This window comes from Schistocerca serialis, chromosome 8, assembly GCF_023864345.2.
Source record: "Schistocerca serialis cubense isolate TAMUIC-IGC-003099 chromosome 8, iqSchSeri2.2, whole genome shotgun sequence".
In the NCBI taxonomy this organism is placed as follows: Eukaryota; Metazoa; Arthropoda; class Insecta; order Orthoptera; family Acrididae; genus Schistocerca; species Schistocerca serialis.
In genome coordinates, this window is record NC_064645.1 from 573,496,063 (window position 1) to 573,514,490 (window position 18,428).

The window sequence follows — 18,428 nt, forward strand, 5'->3', positions numbered from 1 at the left end:
TCGGGATTTCTAGTTTTAATTTTAATATTTAATTACTAAGCAGTTGTAAATTACTAGTCGTGGACGCTGGTTTGCACGAAGGACGAAAAGTTGAGTTTAGATAATGGACTGAAATGAACGGGGGAACACAATGAAAGAGGGGAAATACAACTGCGTACTGAATAAGAATAGTGGAAATGGAACGAGTTACCACGCTAAAAATGACGAGACTGAGGCGGGAACGAGACCGACGTGAAGGAAACGGTCAACGACTATTTCTTGGAAGTCGTTCCTCGGTATCTCTGTTCAGTGTAGCAAACCGTTCCTATGGACCTCCTGCTTCGCGAACGACCCACTTTTGATACAACCTCATGTTATTCCTGTACATCTTCTAATGCAATATGCCCTCCTCCTGTGTACTAGATCGTCGCCTAGATCTTTTGCTACCTCTTGTAATCCAGCAGAGAACTTCCTTGGTCCACCCATAACATTTTCTCCTGGGGTATGTCCCACCCAGCTCCATTACAGTCACACTGACGCCTTGCATTCCAGTGTAATCACCGATCCATTACTTTCCATACGTCTCTACTTGCCAACAAACATTTCTCCATTGTTCAGCTTTTCGTTGCATTCTGTCCTAAACGTCCACGTTTCACAACCGCAAGTTAAAACTGGGAACACGCACTGATTGTAAATTTCCTATAGTAAGCTTGGTTTTGAAAACTGCCGGTATTTAGTGTATCAATAGGACTTCACTCCATATTTTTTCCCTAGTTTATACAGAAATTAAGTCGGCATCTCCTACCGATCTAAAACCAAAAAATGGTTCAAATGGCTCTAAGGCCTATGGGACTTAACATCTGAGGTCATCAGTCCCCTAGACTTAGAACTACTTAAACCTAACTAACCGAAGGACATCACACACATCCATGCCCGAGGCAGGATTCGAACCTGCGACCGTAGCAGCAGCGCGGTTCCGGACTGAAGCGCCTAGAATCACTCGGCCACAGCGGCCGGCATCTAAAACCAAAAACGTTATTTTAGTCTTGCTCTAAATCACCTTTGGCCCAAATTATAATTTACTCTATAAAATTCTGTGATTAGCAGTTGCAGTTTCTCTGCACTGTAGGGTAAAATTGCAATGCCACCTTCGAAACGAATATGGTTCAGATATGGTTCGTTAATACGTACTCCCACTTTAGGGACCTTACCTCTTCTGTTCTGAATTTCCCGCATTCCTAATGAAGTCTAGTGGATTTTGTGGCAGTGTTGTACACTTTGTGATCAAAAATACCGTGGTGCCCACACGTAACGCGGAATTGACCGATAGATGTCACAGGTGGGGCACCCTCCAATACAAAAATGAGGGAGAAAATATTGTCAGCAACAGCAGAATGGGTCGACCACGAGAACTCAGTTACTTCGAAATTAGACTAGACATTGGATATCACCGGGGTAAGAAATGCGTCAGGGGCGTTTTAATGCTTCCCAAGCTGCCGAAGTCGACTGTTGGTGACGTGACTGTGGATCGAAAACACTAAGGAACAGCCACGGGTGAACCAAGATCACGCAGACCAAGTGTACTAGCGAATAGGGATCGTCGAGCATTGAGGAGTTTGGTTGTAAAAAATCGCATGGAATAAGCTGGAGGAATCACTGGTGAGTTCGACAGAGCTACTAGCAGTCCACCTAGCACGATGACTGTGCAAAGGGATTTTAAAAGAATCGGGTACAATGGCCGTGCAGCTCCTCACAAGGGACGCATTTCTGTAGTCAGGGCTAAGGGCCATTTGAGATGCTTAAAGGGCAACGCTGCTGGACGGTATATGATTGGGTACTAGTGATTTCGAGTGAGGAGTCATTTCCAGGAGTGTACAATGGACAGACTTTCACTTGCCATATACACTCCTGGAAATGGAAAAAAGAACACATTGACACCGGTGTGTCAGACCCACCATACTTGCTCCGGACACTGCGAGAGGGCTGTACAAGCAATGATCACACGCACGGCACAGCGGACACACCAGGAACCGCGGTGTTGGCCGTCGAATGGCGCTAGCTGCGCAGCATTTGTGCACCGCCGCCGTCAGTGTCAGCCAGTTTGCCGTGGCATACGGAGCTCCATCGCAGTCTTTAACACTGGTAGCATGCCGCGACAGCGTGGACGTGAACCGTATGTGCAGTTGACGGACTTTGAGCGAGGGCGTATAGTGGGCATGCGGGAGGCCGGGTGGACGTACCGCCGAATTGCTCAACACGTGGGGTGTGAGGTCTCCACAGTACATCGATGTTGTCGCCAGTGGTCGGCGGAAGGTGCACGTGCCCGTCGACCTGGGACCGGACCGCAGCGACGCACGGATGCACGCCAAGACCGTAGAATCCTACGCAGTGCCGTAGGGGACCGCACCGCCACTTCCCAGCAAATTAGCGACACTGTTGCTCCTGGGGTATCGGCGAGGACCATTCGCAACCGTCTCCATGAAGCTGGGCTACGGTCCCGCACACCGTTAGGCCGTCTTCCGCTCACGCCCCAACATCGTGCAGCCCGCCTCCAGTGGTGTCGCGACAGGCGTGAATGGAGGGACGAATGGAGACGTGTCGTCTTCAGCGATGAGAGTCGCTACTGCCTTGGTGCCAATGATGGTCGTATGCGTGTTTGGCGCCGTGCAGGTGAGCGCCACAATCAGGACTGCATACGACCGAGGCACACAGGGCCAACACCCGGCATCATGGTGTGGGGAGCGATCTCCTACACTGGCCGTACACCACTGGTGATCGTCGAGGGGACACTGAATAGTGCACGGTACATCCAAACCGTCATCGAACCCATCGTTCTACCATTCCTAGACCGGCAAGGGAACTTGCTGTTCCAACAGGACAATGCACGTCCGCATGTATCCCGTGCCACCCAACGTTCTCTAGAAGGTGTAAGTCAACTACCCTGGCCAGCAAGATCTCCGGATCTGTCCCCCATTGAGCATGTTTGGGACTGGATGAAGCGTCGTCTCACGCGGTCTGCACGTCCAGCACGAACGCTGGTCCAACTGAGGCGCCAGGTGGAAATGGCATGGCAAGCCGTTCCACAGGACTACATCCAGCATCTCTACGATCGTCTCCATGGGAGAATAGCAGCCTGCATTGCTGCGAAAGGTGGATATACACTGTACTAGTGCCGACATTGTGCATGCTCTGTTGCCTGTGTCTATGTGCCTGTGGTTCTGTCAGTGTGATCATGTGATGTATCTGACCCCAGGAATGTGTCAATAAAGTTTCCCCTTCCTGGGACAATGAATTCACAGTGTTCTTATTTCAATTTCCAGGAGTGTATGTAATGAAAGTATGCATCTCCGGCAAAACTGTCCAAAAAAGGTGTTTGTATTGCAGAATAATTTACAACAGCGTAAAAGGTTAACACTGGCTGATCTTGTGACTGAAAATCAGATGACGGGTGGTGAAGTTTCCAACATTACGGGGAATGAAGACGACAGGCCACAAAATACTCTTGAAGCATTTCCACCTTTTCTCAGGAAAGACACTGTAGACAATCCGGCTGGAAAAAGTAGTATAGCCACTAACAAGAGACGTCGAACTTGTGACGGCAGTAGCACAGAAGAAGGAGATATCAATCTGTCGCTGAAAGCTGTAGGTGACATTCAGAAAACAGTACTGGAAACTGTTTCACACAATATTGTCAGCATAGATTCGAACTCTGAGTCAAGTACATCAGTAGACAAATCGAATACGCCACCATCACCCGCACAGGTCGAAGTGACATCACAGTCCCATTCTGTAGCGCTGGACGCGCCAGTAGATGGCAATGCGCTGCTCTTGGTGACGCCACAACCCCGCGCTGCAGTACCCGTACGTCAATCAATGCAGACAGATTCACTCGCGGATGCAACTGAAAGCAAACATGACGAGGTAGCGAGTGACTGTCAACAACAGGCGACGTCACAGCCCAAATCCCAATACGAAAAGGCGGAGTTTTACAGCAATAACACGCAAACAGTAAACGAAAGTGTTCATAGAAGTGTTGGGGCATTGGAAGAATGTTTGCAAACTGCTTCTACGCCGCCTTTGGCAGACGAAATGGTGGCACACGACTGCCCCTCAGATCCGCCGACACCGCCCTCGGTGGAAAACTACTCAGGGGGTGGGCGGAGCAGACATTCGGTGAAGGCCAGTGTCAGTGCAAACCGTAAGAAAAGTAAAAAGAAAGGTTCTAATACAAACCGTGACGATGGTCTCCAGTCAGATTCTCAGGAAGTATCCGGTATGGAGTGGCATGAAATGATAAGACTAGCGGGAAAAAAGGTCACTCCCCTATGTTACAGTCATATACGATTACCACGTTAAACATTAATAGGATACAGTCGGATGTTAAAATAGCTGCTCTGAAACAGTTTCTGTATGAGTCAGCGACGAATATTGCTCTCCTACAGGAAGTGGTATTCCCACAATCAAATTTTTCCAATTACGTTGATTTTTACAATATTTCCACTGAAACGAATGTTGGCACGGCCATTTTAGTTAGAGAAGGCATCCCCGTACATGACGTTGATAAATTATAATCGGGGCGACGTATTGGAATAAATGTAGCAGGAGTTCTATAGTCAATTTATATGCTCCTTCTGGCAGCAGTAATAGAGCTGCAAGAGCCACATTCTTTAATGAAAGCGTAATTTATTTACTGAGGAAAAACCCCCTCCAACTTATAATAGGGGGAGATTTTAATTGTGTATTGAGTCGAAAGGATCAAATCCCGAACTTCAATTACTCAACTGACTTGAGACGTCTTGTTGTTGATTTAAAATTAAAAGATGCGTGGGAAATAAAATACCCAACAATAGTGAACTTCACTCATATTGTTGCGAATTCCTGTAGTAGAATTGACAGAATTTACGTATCGGAAAATTTAGCAGATAAAGTACTGAAAACAGAAACTGTTCCCGTTAGTTTTTCCGATCACAGTGCGTTGTTGACCTGCGTAAATTTAACACCACAACCTACCCGAAGAGTAAGAAGCCAGTGGAATCTAAATATATCGTTATTATCAGAAGAAGACTTAGAAGGTGTCCTAACCAGAGCTTGGGAAATGTGTCTACGTTCACTGAACAACTTTCCAAGTGTGATAGAATGGTGGACCCAACGAGCGAAACCGAAGCTAAGGAAAGTTTTAATATCTTCTAGTATAGATATGGCCAGAGAAAGGAAACAGACTGTAGAATTCTACTACAGCGTGCTCAGGGACCTCTACGATCAGACATATGCAATTCCTACAAGATTAAAAGACATCAAGAAAATAAAAGCAAACTTAATAAGTCTGAAACGTAAGGAACTGGAGGGACTTAAAATAAAATCCAAAGCAAAGTCAGTCACTGAAGATGAGACTGCTGCATTGTACCACCTTGTCAGATACGCCAAGAATAGAAGTTTCATGGATGAACTTCATATAGATGATGGTACCATAATCACCACCCAGAAGGAAATAATTAAAGAGATCTCAGCGTACTATGAACGTATGTATGCGTCAGGGGAAACAAACGAAGAAGAATACGATGAGCTCTTTGGTACATATCTTCCACGAATATCGCGAGATGATGATGAGAACATTTCTTCGGACATCACCGAGGAAGATGTATTAGAAATCGTGTGCAGCTGCCCTGCTAGAAAATCTCCAGGACCTGACGGACTGCCCATTGAATTCTATAAACGATTTTGGACCCTAATAAGAGAAAAGTTCATTGAAATTGTCAATGAAGTCTTACAAGGAAAGCCAGTGCCTGCAGAGTTCAAACAATGCAAAATGATGTTGATCCCTAAGAACAGAGGCTGCAAAAAAATAAACAACCTACGGCCGATTTCGCTTTTAAATTCAGATTATAAAATTATAGCTCGACTAATTAACAAGCGCTTTACACCATGCACCGCTGACATCATAGGCCAACAGCAGACTTGTGCTTTTAGAAGGACGTTTTTACAAACTGCGGCTTTGTACCGCGATGTCATTGCGCTAGCTCAGGCAAGTAACATAAAATGTGGACTGCTTTTTATAGACTCCCATAAGGCATTTGATCAAATTGATCACAAATACCTGATAGAGACAATGCGCCGAATGGACTTCCTGCCAAAAACCATCGACATCATCAAGAACATGGCAATGGGTGTTACTGCACAAATCTCCGTTAACTGTCAACTGACAAAAAAAATTGAAATAAAAAGGGGTGTTACCCAAGGAAGCCCCTTATCCATGCTCCTGTTCGTTATAACGCTGGAACCTTTCTTGAGACAGCTACAGCACAGGCTGACAGGCATTACCATTCAAGGAACAAAGACCGTGTAGGTGCTTACGCTGACGATGTAGGAGTAATCATCAGAGACCAAACAGATGTGACGCAACTAGAGATGGTACTCGCAAAATACTGCTCCGCATCAGGTGCGAGGGTAAATGAAAATAAAAGTAAATTTATAAATATAAAGCGGCTTGCTAACTTGCGCATTGAGTGGGCGAACCATGTTAATGAACATAAAGCTCTTGAAATGACATTGACAACTTCCCTTTTAAAAATGATAGCAATAAATTGGCAGGAGGTGGCAAGAAAAATCATGGGAGCTTTGATTGAAAACTGTCAACGTAGCATAGACCAGTTCCAGAGAATACTGTTTATCAACACGTATATTTTATCCAAGGCCTACTACATAGCACAGGTTCTCCCCATTCCATCAATGGTGGCGAAGACGATCATGTCCACCTTAGCAAAGTTCTTGAGGAAAGGGGAATTGTTTCGAGTGCCGGTGAAGACAGCAGTGGATCCAAGCAATGGAGGAATGGGTCTAACCGACATCAAGTCGAAAGCGATGGCATTGTATGTCAAACGAACATGGAGCATAATGTGTAATGATCCAGGGTGCATTACAGCAAAACTATACGATGCTGTCAGGCCAGAAAGTGTAGAGCCGCCGATAAATATACAAAAAATAAGTTTTAAGCTGAAGCACATTAGGGAGTATTATCTTGAACTAAGTTATCTCAGCAAAAAGCTTTTAAACTCCAAAAACGTTACAGCAAAGGCGATTTTAGGTGAAAGACGGAAACATGAACGGAAAAATAACATAGAAACTAAATATGCTGGAATAGAATGGAATGTGGTCTGGAAAAATATCAGTTGTGATGTTCTTTCGTCTGACGTGAGAACAGCGTGGTACAAGGTAGTCAATAACATCATCAGCACTAATGAGCGTCTCTTTGCCATCGGTTTAAGTGACACAAACCTCTGCAGCAAATGCAACCTCGTTGATAGTGTGCCTCATCCTTACACATGTGGAGATCGGATTATCAGGAGGACCAGGGAGAAAACTGCTCAAATAACAAGAACTTAAGCAAACGATGTATCGACTAACATTTTCTTCAGACCAGAGGAAAGTTACTACCCTCAGGCAAAAAATAACGCAGTGATTTGGTTAATGGGCAAATATACAAGTTATGTTTTTAACAATATTGGGAGCGATGAACATATTGAATACAAGATGTATATGGAAAATGAATTGGAGAAAATACTTAAATATCAGAATCACAATAATAAATACGGAAACATGCTCCGAATTGTCTTCAACAGAATGGGTATAGGTTAGGAACTGGATTCCTAGTAGAGAGGGAATGGGTTGGGGCCGGCCGGAGTGGCCGAGCGGTTCTAGGCGCTACAGTCTGGAACCGCACGACCGCTACGGTCGCAGGTTCGAATCCTGCCTCGGGCATGGATGCGTGTAATGTCCTTCGGTTAGTTAGGTTTAGGTAGTTCTACGTTCTAGGGGACTTATGACCTCAGCAGTTGAGTCCCGTAGTGCCCAGAGCCATTTGAACCAATGGGTTGGGTCACGTTCCCGACCCTAACCTCACTTGCAAGTCACACATGAAAAATAAATCAGTAGTACAGCAGATACAAGAATATGGCGACAAACATCTGGTGTCTGTTCTAAAGGAAGATCTTGAACTCCCTATGGATGCGTTTAGAAGGCTGGAACTGACAAAAATAACAAGGCAGTGAAGGACTTTGCGATGTCGCTGTTCGGGACTACTCTTCCGTCCACGTAATTTACCCTGGAAGGAACACACATCAAGGATTTACTGAATGATTAATTTGTGTCTGGTAAAAGATGATGAGGAACCTCAGGCTGCAGAAGAAGAAAATGTGCCGTGCTGAACTGCCACCAGTTGAAGGTGACAGTGAAGGTGCTAAACTGTGCTACTACTAAAGACTCATTCTTTGAATGCTGTAATTTATGACTGCAATTATCTGTCGCCTTATTTATGTCATTTCATTGTAGCCATTCTTGTTACTGTTTTTGTGGAATTAAAAAAAAAAAAGATAGCTGAGTGGTCAGCGTGACGGATTGCCGTCCCATTCGAGTCCCGGCTGGGTCGGAGATTTTCTCCGCTCAGGGACTGGGTGTTGTGTTGTCTTCATCATCATTTCATCCCCATCCGACGCGCAGATCGCCCAATGTGGCGTCGAATGTAATAAGACCTGCACCGAGGCAGCCGGACCTGCCCCACAAGGGGCCTCCAGGCCAATGACGCCAAACGCTCATTTCCATTAAAAACCAGTTGTTTTTTTGTACGTGGCTGGTGATAGTTCTAGTGAAAACCTTGTAGGGGAAGGTGATAAATCTATAGCTTTTCTATGTAACACAATGAGTATCAAAAAGAGTCATCCGATTTGGCACGTCCATATTTCTGAAACTAATAAACATATACAATGAATTTTTTTTTTTTTAAGAACGGGAAAACCAAAAAGTTTTTTTCGTACCTTTTCATAGGTGTTCAATGTGCCCGCCCTTGAGATGCACCGCATATGTCTATGCGGTATTCAAATTGCTACCACACTGCTGCGAGCATGTCTTGAGTTACAGCTTCCGCAGCAGCTGCTCGTATCATTCATTGTTGTTGGTAATGGAGGCATATAAACAGAGTCTTTCATAAACCCCCCGCAAGAAATAATCCCCTACAGTCAATAGCGATGACGTTGGAGGAGAGTAATGTAGGGCTGAATCTTTTAGTCCAGTGCGACCGATCCATCGGTCAGTAATCCTTCAACTTAAAAATTCCCGCACTTCCAGATGCCAGTGTTGTGGTGCCCCATCCTGTTTGTTAATGAGGTCGTTCGAATCAGTCTCCAACAGTGGGAAAAGGAAGTTTTCAAGCATATCGAGATACGTGCTTCCTGTAACAGTGTTCTCGGCAAAGGAAACTGGACCATACACCTTTCCCCGTGAAACTGCACAAAACACATTACATTTTGGACAGCCCCTCTCATGTTCCACAACTTCATGTGGTTTTTTCGTAGACTTAGAGAAAGCTTTTGACAACGTTAACTGGAATACTCTCTTTCAAATTCTGAAGGTGGCAGGCGTCAAATACAGGGAGCGAAAGGCTATTTACAATTTGTACAGAAACCAGATGGCAGTTATAAGAGTCGAGGGGCATGAAAGGGCAGCAGTGGTTGGGAAGGGAGTGTGACAGGGTTGTAGCCTCTCCCCGATGTTATTCGATCTGTATATTGAGCAAGCAGTAAAGGAAACAAAAGAAAAATTCGGAGTAGGTATTAAAATTCATGGAGAAGAAGTAAAAACTTTGAGGTTCGCCGATGACATTGTAATTCTGTCAGAGACAGCAAAGGACTTGGAAGAGCAGTTGAACGGAATGGACAGTGTCTTGAAAGGAGGATATAAGATGAACATCAACAAAAGCAAAACGAGGATAATGGAATGTAGTCAAATTAAATCGGGTGATGCTGAGGGGATTAGATTAGGAAATGAGACACTTAAAGTAGTAAAGGAGTTTTGCTATTTAGGGAGTAAAATAACCGATGATGGTCGAAGTAGAGAGGATATAAAATGTAGACTGGCAATGGCAAGGAAATCGTTTCCGAAGAAGAGAAATTTGTTAACATCGAGTATAGATTTAAGTGTCAGGAAGTCGTTTCTGAAAGTATTTGTATGGAGTGTAGCCATGTATGGAAGTGAAACATGGACGATAACTAGTTTGGACAAGAAGAGAATAGAAGCTTTCGAAATGTGGTGCTACAGAAGAATGCTGAAGATAAGGCGGGTAGATCACGTAACTAATGAGGAGGTATTGAATAGGATTGGGGAGAAGAGAAGTTTGTGGCACAACTTGACTAGAAGGAGGGATCGGTTGGTAGGACACGTTTTGAGGCATCAAGGGATCACAAAGTTAGCATTGGAGGGCAGCGTGGAGGGTAAAAATCGTAGAGGGAAACCAAGAGATGAATACACTAAGCAGATTCAGAAGAATGTAGGTTGCAGTAGGTACTGGGAGATGAAGAAGCTTGCACAGGATAGAGTAGCATGGAGAGCTGCATCAAACCAGTCTCAGGACTGAAGACCACAACAACAACATATTCTCCCATTATGATGGTTCACCTTTCCATTTTAACGTTCATATGGCTTTGATATTTATGTTCACGCTACTAAAGAAAATCGTTACCAACTCAGAAACGAAGTATTCGCGTCACATTTATGTATGGATTTGTTTTCTTCTCTTGATGAGAGTACTGAAAATCGTGGAAGCCGACACCGAGGAAGATCAGTTTGGATCCCGGAGAAATATAGGAACACGCCAGGCAATACTGACTCTATAACCTGCAAGAACAGACCGAAGAAAGGAAAACCCACGCTCATGTTATGAGAAGGTATTTCTAAGGACCGCAACCAGCCACGACATTGGTTGGCTTCTTAAATTATTTTATGAAGCAACATGTTTAGATCTATGAATCTCAACTTCAGGCTGCACTGGGAATACAAAATCATGCTATGCAGATTTATAGAAAGCTTTTGGTAATGCTGAGTGTAACACACTCTTCGAAATTCTTAACGTATCAGGGACAAAATATAGCGAGCAAAGGGTTATCTGTAACTCGTAAAGCCAACAGACTGCAATTATAAGAGTCGAAGGACATGAAAGGGAAGCAGTACCTGAGAAGGAGTGAGACGGGGTTGAAGCTTACCCTGATGTAATTTAATCTGTATTCAGAGCGATTGGTGAAGGAAACCAAGGAGAAATGTGGAGTGGAAATTAAAGTTAAGGCAGGAGAAACAAAAACTCTGAGGTCTGCCGATGACACAGTAAGTCTGCCACAGACAGCCAGTAGCATAGAACAACAGTTGAGAGGAATGGATAGTTTTGTGAAAAGAGGTTATAAGATGAATATAAAAAAAGTAAACAACGGTAATGGAATGGAGTCTAATGAAATCAGCTGATGCTTAGAAAATTAGAATAGGAAATGAGAGGCCGGCCGGTGTGGCCGTGCGGTTCTAGGCGCTACAGTCTGGAACCGCGTGACCGCTACGGTCGCAGGTTCGAATCCTGCCTCGGGCATGGATGTGTGTGATGTCCTTAGGTTAGTTAGGTTTAAGTAGTTCTAAGTTCTAGGGGACTGATGACCACAGATGTTAAGTCCCATAGTGCTCAGAGCCGTTTGAACCATTTTTAGGAAATGAGATATTAAAAATAGAAGATGAGGTATGCTATTTGGGCAACAAAATCGTTGATGATGGCGGGAGTAGAGACCTGCAACAGCAAGAACAGAGTTACTGTAAAAGGGCAATTAATTAACATCGAAAGTAACTGCCCGGAGTGTAGCCTTGTACTGAAGTGAAATGTGGTCTCTAAACTCAGTGCCGGAAGAAATTAGAGGTTTACAGTTCACTCAAGATCTACTGTTACGGGTCAATAGCACAAGTGGTTCTGAGGTACTAGTATCGACCCAAGCTGTAAGACCCATATTAATAAGTGGTGTAGACTCCACGGGCGGCAACGCATCAAGTCGATGACACATATGGCGAATACTGTGCTCGGAAACGTTACGCCACGCCTGTTCGACCGGTTTGCTTAGTTCTGTTAGTTGACGAGTCACTTCTCGTCCCATCATATCCCACCTGTGCTCGAATGAAGACGAGTCTGGAGATGGTGCTGGCCAGGACGTTGTTGCAACTCTTGTAGGGCACGTAGTGTTTCACGGGCAATGCGTCGGCGAGCATTATCCTGTTGGAACGACACATCACCTTCCCGTTGCAAGAACGGCAAAAGAATAGTCCCGACAACATTCTGCACGTACCAAACGATGGTTAGCATCCCCTCCAGATACACCAAAGGTTAACTAGAGTTGTAGCTTGTCGCACCTCAGACCTTAAGGCCTCGGGAGGGGTCAGTGTGTCTTGGACGAATGCACTGTACGAGACAGCACTCACTTGGCCTACATCGTGCGCCCAAACGACCAACACTTGCGTGCAGGCAGAATCTGCTTTCATCGATGAAGAACACGGTGTGCCATTCCAAATTGCTGGTGGTCCTCTAACGACGCCAGTTGAGTCGTGCACGTCGATGCCGTAACGTGAGTGGAGGAAGGGCTAGAGGTGCTGTGTCGTCCGAACGAGACACAGCCAGGGCAAAAGCCCCACAGGCGCAAAGACGCGAGCTGGTGCTGGTGCCATAGACTAGCCAGTTGCGCGAGTTCCTCCTGCGCCACGGGCGGCGTTGAGGCTGAAAATATCGGCTTCGCCTCGGCCAGTTGCCTGCCGAGCGCAATTCGCCAATGACCGGACGACAGCGGACAGAAGCCTGCTCGGAAGATAGAAGAGCAGCTCTCGCCTAATTGGTTACAGGTCATCGTCCAGCGCTGACAGACAGGGAATGTGGTTAGTGAAATCTTAGAAGTGAACAGACAGTTGTTGTAAATTGCATTTGCTGTGTACTGTTTACCTACGATTATTTGCACTTAGCCACTGAGGGCCTTTTTTGTGTTATATTACACGCAGTGTTCCAGACTTCATTATTCAACAACTCACAAAGATAAGTAAACATTTTTAACTCGTTTGTGTGACTTTGTTACTAATTTATTTGAGTGTTGTAGAACCTTCGTGCACCTATCCTGTTACCTGACCCTGGGGCATAGCTGTGTAATAGCGGCAGGGAGTAATTGTCTTAGCAGCGTATTGTGCCGCGCGGAGTGGCCAGGCGGTTTGAGGCGCCATGTCACGGACTGCGCGGCCCCTCCCGCCGGAGGTTCGAGTCCTCCCTTGGGCATGGGTGTTGAAACTTCCCCTTTGTATGTAAAGAAAGACTGTGCTGGTAAACTTCTGCGTTATTTGATACTGAAACAGCTGAGTAAAACTGAACGTACTCTGACAGTTTTCTCTTTACTTATTCTGATCATCACTAAACTGACACACAATATTTTTAGCGCAACGCAATCTGACTTTTAACAATCCCTGCAAAAGACTAGCCCTGACTAACATTAACCTATATGCTTCATGAATCACTTACCTCACAAAAATCTTCGTTACTCGAACTATTGCAATACAGTGAGCGCCAATACTGCCAGCTAAATAAAAGATTCAAACTACTGAAGGCACTAACTACTGAGGGGCATATAGTTAGCAAAAGAAAGATTTTGATAGAGAACAAACAATGTATTTACCTTAATAGTGTTCAACAGTCATAATATATATAAATCAGTTCATGACATCCAGTCTTACAAATTTTCTTTTTCTGACGGACACGCGTCCAGATCGTCCGCTCATAGCAACCTCTCAAAACTCTGGCATCTCTCTCCCCACATCCACCACTGCTGGCGGCTCACATCCAACTGCCCAACGCTACACTAGCGAATAATCCAACAATGCAAACCAGTCACAGACTGCACACACCGCAATCAGTGATTTTCATACAGAGCGCTACGTGGCCTTACTAACATAAAAACCCAAACAGCCTACTTACAGTGTGTGTGTGTGTGTGTGTGTGTGTGTGTGTGTGTGTGTGTGTGTGTGTGTGTTATTCTTAGCGTAAGTTAGTTTAAGTAGTGTGTAAGTGTGGGCACCGATGACCTCAGCAGTTTGGTCCCTTAGGTATTCACACACATTTGATTTGAACAGTTTATTGTACCAGAAGCCGTTTCACGAACTCACAAACTCGGCCAAACGTAACGAGAGTGACAGCTTGGCCTCCACAGCAGTAGCGACGAGGCCTTTCCAAAACTGGCGACGAGTGTCTACAAAAAGAGGTGTACGTGCCTGTAGTCCCACTGCTAATAACCAGTTCACAACAGTTCGTGTCGACAAGTCTGGGCTCACAAGCCCTCTTATATGTGCTGTGGTAGCTGTACGGTATGCCATTGCTGCGCTCACAATACGACGATACGAATGTTCACGCGACCACTGACACCAGCACCATTGCACAACTGAAGCAGCACGTCCAACTTCCGTGGTATTTCTCCGGAAGGACCGTCCCGCCAATGGAAGGCCACTATTTGACCCCTTCCAAACTCGCTCTGTTGGCTGTAGGAAACACGAGTGCGTCCCTGTGGCATGGTTTCCTGCTTGCTTCTCACGTTTGCACCACATTGAGTCTTCTGCCTGTTAACGTTTCCTATTAGACACAGACGGCACTCTGGTAGCTATTCTGCTACGCTATCCGTTGGCGGACGACGTTGAAAACATTATCAGTACATCTACTATCCTCTAGGTGACTTATGCCGTCATCGGATCAAAACCGACGTCGTCTTTCCACGTGTACTATTTTTTTTCCGGCAGTGTAGATCAGGCGAGAAGAGAAAAGAATGTTTTCGTATCTCGTGCTACAGAAGAATGCTGAAGCTGAGTAGATATGATAACCAATGAGGCGGTACTGAATCGAACTGAGGAAACAGGAAATTCATAGCACAACCTGACTAAAAGACCACAACAGCGACAAGTTGGCCGCGCATTTGTAATACTGTTTCTGATACACGATGTACTAATAGTAGAACCGCAGGCTATTGACAAGGGATTTCAGATCGATTCCGTATTTCTGGATTTCCGGAAGACTTTTGACACTGTACCACACAAGCGGCTCGTATTGAAATTGCGTCCTTATGGAATATCGTCTCAGTTATGCGACTGGATTTGTGATTTCCTGTCAGAGAGGTCACAGTTCGTAGTAACTGACTGAAACTCATCGAGTAAAACAGAAGTGATTTCTGGCGTTCCACAAGGTAGTTTTATAGGCCCTTTGCTGTTCCTTATTTAGATAAACGATTTGGGAGACAATCTGAGCAGCCGTCTTAGGTTGTTTGCAGATGACGTTGTCGTTTATCGACTAATAAAGTCATCAGAAGATCAAAACAAACTGCAAAACGATTTACAAAGCTGGCCATGGTGGCCGAGCGGTTCTAGGCACTGCAGTCTGGAACCGCGCGATTGCTACGGTCGCAGGTTCGTATCCTGCCTCGGGCATGGATGTGTGCGATGTCGCTAGGTTAGTTAGGTTTAAGCAGCTCTAAGTTCTAGGGGACTGATGACCTCAGCAGTTAAGTCCCATAGTGCTCAGAGCCATTTCAACCATTTGATTTAGAAAAAACATCGGAATGGTGCGAAAAGTGGCAGTTGACCCTGAATAACGAAAAGTGTGAGGTCATCCACATCAGTGCAAAAAGGAACTCGTTAAACTTCGCTTACACGATAAATCAGTCTAATCTAAAAGCCGTAAATTCAACTAAATACCTAGGTACTACAATTACGAACAACTTAATTTGAAAGGAACACATAGAAAATGTTGTGGGGAAAGCTAATCAAAGACTGCGTTTTATTGGCAGGACACTTAGAAAATGTAACACATCTACTAAGGAGACCGCCTACACTATGCTTGTCCGTCCTCTTTTAGACTACTGCTGCGCGGTGTGGGATCCTTACCAGATAGGACTGACGGAGTACATCGAAAATGTTCAAAGAAAGGCAGCACGTTTTGTATTATCGCGAAATATGGGAGAGAGTGTCACAGAAATGATACAGGATTTGGGCTGGAAATCGTTAAAAGAAGGGCGTTTTTCATTCCTACGGAATCTGCTCACGAAATTCCAATAACCAACTTTCTCCTCCGAATGCGAAAATATTTTGTTGACACCGACCTACATAGGGTGGAACGATCATCACGATAAAATAAGGGAAATCAGAGTTCGTACGGAAAGATATAGATGTTCATTCTTTCCGCGCGCTATACGAGATTGGAATAATAGAGAATTGTGAAGGTGATTCGTTGAACCGTCTGCCAGGTACTTAAATGTGATTTTCAGAGTATCTACATCTACATCTACATCCATACTCTGCAAGCCACCTGACGGTGTGTGGCGGAGGGTACCTTGAGTACCTCTATCGGTTCTCCCTTCTATTGCAGTCTCGTATTGTTCGTGGAAAGAAGGATTGTCGGTATGCCACTGTGTGGGCTCTAATCTCTCTGATTTTATCCTCATGGTCTCTTCGCGAGATGTACGTAGAAGGGAGCAATATACTGCTTCACTCCTCGGTGAAGGTATGTTCTCGAAACTTCAACAAAAGCCCGTACCGAGCTACTGAGCGTCTGTCCTGCAGAGTCTTCCACTGGAGTTTATCTATCATCTCCGTAACGCTTTCGCGATTACTAAATAATCCAGTAATGAAGCGCGCTGCTCTCCGTTGGATCTTATCTATCTCTTGTATCAACCCTATCTGGTACGGATCCCACACTGCTGAGCAGTATTCAAGCAGTGGGCGAACAAGCGTACTGTAACCTACTTCCTTTGTTTTCGGATTGCATTTCCTTAGGATTCTTCCAATGAATCTCAGTCTGGCGTCTGTTTGACCGACGATCAACTTTATATGATCATTCCATTTTAAATCACCCCTAATGCGTACTCCCAGATAATTTGTGGAATTAACTGCTTCCAGTAGCTGACCTGCTATATAGTAGCTAAATGATAAAGGATCTTTCTTTATATGTATTCGCAGCAGTTTACACTTGTCTACATTGAGACTCAATTGCCATTCCCTGCACCATGCGTCAATTCGTTGCAGATCCTCCTGCATTTCAGTACAATTTTCCATTGTTACAACCTCTCGGTATACCACAGCATCATCCGCAAAAAGCCTCAGTGAACTTCCGATGTCATCCACAAGGTCATTTATGTATATTGTGAATAGCAACGGTCCTACGACACTCCCCTGCGGCACACCTGAAATCACTCTTACTTCGGAAGACTTCTCTCCATTGAGAATGACATGCTGCGTTCTGTTATCTAGGAACTCTTCAATCCAATCACACAATTGGTCTGATAGTCCATATGCTCTTACTTTGTTCATTAAACGACTGTGGGGAACTGTATCAAATGCCTTGCGGAAGTCAAGAAACACGGCATCTGCCTGGGGACCCGTGTCTATGGCCCTCTGAGTCTCGTGGACGAATTGCGCGAGTTGGGTTTCACACGATCGTCTTTTTCGAACCCTATGCTGATTCCTACAGTGTAGATTTCTAGTCTCCAGAAAAGTCATTATACTCCATGGAGATGTAGATGTACCTAAATGTCTCCTCCATTAATCCATGCAGAGGCGTGGTAGGAGTCTCATTTAACCATGCGGCTAAGTGTTCCATCTGATGTGACTGACTAGAGCGCACACCTGGAGAGTGCACAGAGTTTGGTTTGCGGCTGTCACAGGCTGTTCATCGCGTCGTTCTTGGCGGAGAGCACGTGGCTGCTGTACGCCGCCTCTGCACTGGTGGGCTTCGGCGCAGCCCTTCTCTGGACTGGCCAGGGCGCCTACCTGGCCCAGAACTCCGACCCGGACACCGTCTCCAGGAACTCGGCCGTCTTCTGGGCGCTGCTGCAGTGCAGGTGGGTACACGCCTCCCAGCTTCCATATTCCTGCAGCCATATCTACATCTCTGCAGTGGCATAGGGCGCTACCGACCAGTACCATCTGCCCCCCTTTCCTACTAGTCCTTTTTTTAATGATGCTGTAAGGTGTCGGGCAAATCCAACACCTTCCATGAAAACCCTGACATGGTAGCAAATCCGGAAGTATGTCACATTGCTCCGAATAAATCCTGACATTAAATTAAGCAAAGTAATACGATCAACGAGTGAGCAAATGGAATACCACAGACTAGCACAAGAACTCCTAAATGCATGGCATACCTTCCCACCATGAAACAGATGTTAAAAGATGGAGCCCTCCAGAAGAACAGTATAGATCTTACGATAACACTAAAAGGGCCACACCAGCTGAAAGTTTTAGCATGAGACTATACGCGTCTCTGTTACGTTGTAAACATTAAAAAAATTGCCCCACCACGAAAAGTATAACGTTTCCCATTGGATAGACAGAATTTTTGTAGGCGGAGCTTAAAGTTAGCATTGAGATCCTGATTGGTCAGTTGAACACACAGACAAATACCTTTTTATCAAACCAACTTTGGTAAATTGTAATAAGGAGTGGTTAGAAAGGAGTTGCTTCCGAGACGGCGAGATGTGTGGAGCTGCGCTGCCCGCCGCCCGCTGGCGCTGCCTAACCACCGACAAGGTAATGAACGCACACGATGCCGCATAAGAGAGCGTAAGGCTTCACTCAGAACTGCAGAAGTC

At 45.2% G+C, this 18,428-nt stretch overlaps 1 protein-coding gene across 1 annotated transcript in view; it reads left to right on the forward strand.

Moving 5' to 3' along the window:
- Nucleotides 1-18,428, forward strand: part of LOC126417129 (UNC93-like protein MFSD11) — a 187,037-nt gene that overhangs the window by 96,013 nt on the left and 72,596 nt on the right. The window contains exon 4 of the mRNA XM_050085025.1: nucleotides 17,502-17,678. Coding sequence (XP_049940982.1) covers nucleotides 17,502-17,678 — 177 coding nt within the window. The remainder of the gene's footprint in view (nucleotides 1-17,501; nucleotides 17,679-18,428) is intronic.